Source organism: Sorghum bicolor, chromosome 3, assembly GCF_000003195.3.
Source record: "Sorghum bicolor cultivar BTx623 chromosome 3, Sorghum_bicolor_NCBIv3, whole genome shotgun sequence".
NCBI lineage: Eukaryota > Viridiplantae > Streptophyta > Magnoliopsida > Poales > Poaceae > Sorghum > Sorghum bicolor.
This window is the reverse complement of record NC_012872.2, coordinates 15,103,693-15,109,219: the sequence shown is the minus strand read 5'-3', so window position 1 is coordinate 15,109,219 and position 5,527 is coordinate 15,103,693. Positions and strand designations below refer to the sequence as shown.

The following is a 5,527-nucleotide window of genomic DNA, read 5'->3' as shown; positions in this document are numbered from 1 at the left end:
ATTTGTCTTGCAGTTTCCAGATGAGCTATGTAATTTGTTTTTTTATTAGTTTCTAAAAACTCTCTCGATATCCTTCCGACACATCCGATGTGACACCCAAAAATTTTTCATCTCCAATCTAAACAGGGCTACAGGATGGGTGCAAGCGTGGAGTTCCACCGGTGGCCCAGGAGGCTGACTTTACGCCATGCCGCCATGGGCAGGCCGCTCACTCTCTCGTGTCAACCTAGCAGTGGTGGACCCGATGTGCATCGAGGTATCCAATGAATGGATACGAATTTCTGCAGTATTTGAACTCTTTGATATTCTTTTTCTCCATCAATTTAGCCACCATTAAAAGTCTTTATTCATACACTATAGAGAGACTTTGATTTTTCAACAGGGAGAAGGGGGTTTGTTTCGTCCGCATCTCACTCTCCCCATCCGAGGCCGGGACAGGCTCACAGGCATCAGCTTCCCCTCGATGCTCCGCCTGGAGCAATATCTCCGGTTGCTGCCGGCGACCACCCACGCCACAGCGCCCGCGTTGATCTCGGCTTCCTCTTCCCTCTCCTATCCTCTCCCGAACCTCAGCGCCCTCCGGCTCCCCCGCTCGCGTCCTCCCACGCTCAGAGGCAAAACGTCGAGCGCCGTGCGCGCCTCGGCAGGGCCGGACGCTACGGTGAAACGCGCGCCCGAGATGGCCCAGCGGGAGGTAGCGCGGGCGGTCGCGGATCAGGCGGTTGCGCGTTTGGGCGCGCGGCTGCTGCCGTCCTCGGTGCCTGCCGACGTCGCCGAGTTCCGCAACGGCGCCGGGAATGCCGTCGGCTCGCTCGACGTGCACCGGGGCTCGCCTGGCTCGTCGGTACACTTCTTTAGTACTCGTCTTCCTTTTTTCTTGTAGTAGTACCGTACCGTATTAGTATGATATAGCTTCTTGTGTGGTTGCATACCACAAGATAAGGGCATACTACTATACTGCTCTCTAAGATATTCAAGAACTTATTTACTTTTTTTGAAACGGCAGAACTTATTGTGGGAGGGTTTTGGGCACTTGCTGACCAGCTACTTCTCCACAATATTGTGGGAGGGTATTTGCCTTGGGTAATTGTTGTCCACTGATCCATTCAAGGTGAATCGTGAAAGTTTAATATGCAAATATTGTTAATACAACTCTACCAAACCATCTTGTCAATTACAGATTAACACTTGTCCATTTGAGTCTTAGAGTATTGTTGTCAATTATAGATTAACACTTGTCCATTTGAGTCTTAGAGTATTGTTGTGAGACTGCGTGTTGCCTGATAAAAAAAAGAACTGCTGAATCAACACTGGCGATGATCCATCCTTGTTCTTGTCAAAACTGAAACTGTAATCGCAATCCAATCTGAATATCACTGTCATATCTGCTCGTCCTTGAGCTGATAGTTCAATCTGAGAATGTGATTTCAGTCATTGAAAATAACAATGTCATTGAGAATGGAAGAACAATCTCTTGTTGTCAAAAAGCTTGCACTGTTTGCTACTGTTGTAAGATGTAAAAAGAAATGATGACAGGACCTGATGTGTGTTTCCTTGTCTACAGATTGATTTCATGTTGCAGTCCTCGCTTCATTGTAAAGTTCCAAATGGTGCCATTGACATCACCTCAATTCTTATTTTCCTGAATGCCTCGACAAATGCACCACATTTCCTTTTGGAGCTTATACAAGGCAGGTCAACTTCAATCGTGGTGATTTTGGACCTGCTTCCCCGAAAAGATCTCGCGTTCCACCCAGACTACTTGCAGAAGTACTATGAAGAAACTCGAATGGATGAGCAGCGTGGAAAGATCGAAGAGCTACCGCAGACTCGTCCATACAGATCTCCGTCACTCTTTGTGCGCAGCGCATGCTCACCTACAGCAATAATGGTCAACATTGATTGTGGACAAGGAGGTGAGAAAGCCTTGGAAGAGATAATGCATGGACAATTAGCAACAGTCATTCAGGAGGTTCTTCAGATTTGGCTTGACAACTGTGCTGATTCCACCACAGAAATGGATGAGGTGGAGAGGGACTGTTTGCTCAAGAGGGACCGGATTGTAAGGTCGAAATCGATTGAGGTTGATCTCACTGCAAATCTTCCGAGGATGTTTGGTCCAGACGTGTCCAGTCGGGTCATAACTGAAATCCGTAAGGCCTTTGGTGTACAAGAGCCCTAAGTCCTTCATAAATACAAGCATGTACTTAGTTTATTGTAGAGAAATGTTGTTATGAGACCATAACCCTCTTGTTTGAACAACTGAAAGTATATGTGATAAGGTGTGTATATATACTGCCGAGTGATAACTGAGATGATGATGTAAGCGAGCTATGCAGGTGAAGATGATCAAATGTTAGGACAAGGTTTCCAGGAACAGAGTCTCATCATAGTAAGGTGTTCCTGCTGTATTGAATGGAGCTCTGTATTTTGCCGCATCTTTGTCCTGTGTGTGAGGTGGTTCCATGTCAAAGCCGCAACTCTTGAAAACTCAGATGCATATGCCTGTGGTAACATGATATGCTGTAATGTTCGATAAAATCACACACACGTGATTTCTTTTCCAACGAGATTACTTTTGATCCAAAGAGGGCTTGAAATTCACACGTATGTATGTATGTATACAATTGTGCATGATAATACGTCAAGGAATCCCTGGGAAAGTTGCATGGACGAGCTTTTGAACTCAGTGTGTGAATTCACATTTTCTTCAGAGTAGTCAAATGATTGAGGATAAGATGTCCAAGTATCTTCATCTTCAAAGTATAAAAGGAAATGAGATTCCAGCAGAAATGAGATCGTAATCACTTTTGGGATGGTTATGCCATTTATAGCAACATGCATGAACACTGATGAGGTTTGACAACTTATTAAAAATTTTATTATATTATCGGATCCCATCTTTATCCTCATGCCATGGGAGACATGAAAAAGAAAGGCAACCCCAAAGTTATAAGAAAGTCTTGCAAGGGCGGGAGCATAACTACAAAGTGCAAATACTAGATCAAACGCAAAAGGTAAAACTGCAAATTGAGAATCCATGCATGCTGCAGATAGAAAAAGAGAAATTTGAATTTAACGAGTGCCTCAGATAAACGCTTTGGAAGTGGATATCACCATGCCTGTGCAAGCAGGACATTCATCCAGAATTCACCGATTGCATGAATCATCACTGGCACGCCAACCATGGGGGCTAGGTGTTTGTTAGAAAAAGAGACGAACTCCGAACAAATCGTGCTGCAGATCGATATGAAGACGAATTAAGGCATGCAGAATCCTCTCATATAGATCTCGCTAAACTACAATTGCAGCGCCAAGAAAAATTATTACAGCGAAGGCGGAGGTAGGCCGGGCTGCAGCAGACAACAACAAGTCAAGAACTGAACCAGAAGAACAGATTTGGTCGGTGTGCAAGAACCCCAGCAAAAGGAGTCGAAAATTGGTTACACAAAGAAGCAAAGCAAGAACTACACAACATAGTACTGTTTTGACAATTTTGCCACCAAAAAGCATGGTTCCAAACGAGCGGTGGTGGAGAGGCCAACTTGGAAGGGTGGTGCCGTGGTGGTACTGGGTACGTAGTGGATATATATGGCCTCAATAAATAGTCTGGCGGCCGCGGGACGAACGGACGGACGGCCAAGATGGATATGGATAATGGACATGACCCCCGCCGCGTCGTATTCCCTTCGATCCGGCTTACGCGGACGACAGATGCGCTGCACGCCAACAGCTCCCCGTTGCTTCACCGACGGATCGTCAGTTCCGCCTTTGTCGCCAACTATACGGAAATCAGTTCCTTTTGTTGTTGCCCTGCCATGTGCCATGTCCAACTAGTGTTGGCAATGAGTAAATCCCCATCGGGTATGAACTCCCCAGACCCATCCCCATGATAACAATATGACACCACGGGTATCCCCATATACACTGATGGGTGGGGGAATTTCCCCAGACCCATACCCGGGTGGGTAAATTAGACCCGGCGGGTCACCCATACCCGCCAAACATCAACAATTCACAAGCAATAGTCATGTAGTAGCAATTCACAAGCATCGTCACATAACCATTCACAAGCATCGTCACATAGCCACCTCACCATATACCTAGCAAATAGCAACATAATAATTTCTGCTGCAACCACTAGTCACAACACCATAATAGTTCATTGTCCATACAAATCACGTAGTAGAGAGTAGTACTTTGCTAGCACTACATAGGGTTTCAGTGTATGGGCTGCCGGTGGACTGGTGGCTGGTGAGCTTCTTTAGTTTTGGGCTGGGTATTTTTCACCCATGGGTAAATGAGTATGGGGACTACTAGAACGTCCCCATACCCGCGTACCCAATGGGTGAAGGGTTTGCTCCGTTTGTGTACCCATGGGTACTAGTTTCACTCTATATGAGTACCCTAATAGAGTAAATACCCATCGGGTCGCGGGTCGTGGGCCCCCATTGACATCTTTATGTCCAACAATTTGGTCATGGATTGCTAAATTCTAAGTGTCTGAATTTTAGCTTTTTTTAGATGATGACTATTACATATATTTTATGTTGATGAAATTACAATTTTAGTTTGTTGTAATTTTTTTTGGTATAATCGGTAGTTTTGGGATCGGAGAATAGATAAATCATAAACCTAACAAAACTTGATCTTGTCTTGTCAAAAAGATAATCAACAATTGTTTCTATACAAACATATAAGAGGACAAAAATTAATATGTTATTGGAACACAAAGATAATTTAGGAAATTACAAAAACATACCCTCTCTTCAAGTTTCTAACCCAAAAATTGCACTCGAGCTCAAGTTTGAGGTGGCTGCCCAGCCCCAGGGTCGACTTCGACCAGGACTTGAGCTTTGCAATTAAACTAGTCTGACCTCAACGGCTGGCTGACCCGGTCGATTCCGCCATATACACATATCGAACCTTATTAGACTAGTATAATGCCCGTGCTAACGCTACGGTTTAATTTTGAGATGCTTCTAAAAACAAAAATTATAGTTCGAAAAATATTTTTTCATGTAAGAAGACATAATAGAGTTATTTGTCTTATTATGAGCATCTATGTTACATTTTGTCTAACTCTTTAATCATGTACTGGACATCTTCAAGGATGTTGTCGAAACATTCGTTTGCTTTGCTCGCCAAAATGTCATCAAGTTTGGACTATTTACCACCTCAGGCACCTCCACAGATTTGTCAACCAAAGAATGATCATGCTCCATTTTTTTTGTCCTATGACTCTAAAAAATATGATTTTCAACGTACAATATAAATAAATTATGGTTTAGGATCTTTAGATTGGTGACAATACCTTATGTCGTATTACGGCTGACGATGCCTGGACAACAGCTGTGAAGTCAAGCACATCGTAGTGCTGTTCGAGGTGTTCTCAATCTCGAATGTTCGAGGACTCTAGGTTCACCTCGCGTTGTTCACCCTTGGCGGCGGCTAGGGCGTGTGATTATTCAACCAGGTGCGCTAGCAGCTAAGTCATGCGAGGGCTTTCTAGGCGGCGTGATTTACG

General features: G+C 44.4%; 1 protein-coding gene across 1 annotated transcript; it reads left to right on the top strand.

The window, feature by feature from the left end:
• Positions 164 to 2,514, top strand: LOC8079617 (red chlorophyll catabolite reductase). Its single transcript, XM_002457696.2, has 3 exons — positions 164 to 256; positions 383 to 844; positions 1,565 to 2,514. Exons 1-3 carry the CDS (start codon positions 188 to 190, stop codon positions 2,180 to 2,182), a joined length of 1,149 nt encoding a protein of 382 aa, XP_002457741.2. The 5' UTR covers positions 164 to 187; the 3' UTR covers positions 2,183 to 2,514.

Bases quoted from the DNA above. Each gene is read 5' to 3' on its own strand.
- LOC8079617 (XM_002457696.2), top strand. From the start codon at position 188: ATGCCGCCATGGGCAGGCCGCTCACTCTCTCGTGTCAACCTAGCAGTG. The intron at 257-382 runs GTATCCAATGAA...ATTTTTCAACAG, and splicing joins TGGACCCGATGTGCATCGAG to GGAGAAGGGGGTTTGTTTCG. The intron at 845-1,564 runs GTACACTTCTTT...CCTTGTCTACAG, and splicing joins GGGGCTCGCCTGGCTCGTCG to ATTGATTTCATGTTGCAGTC.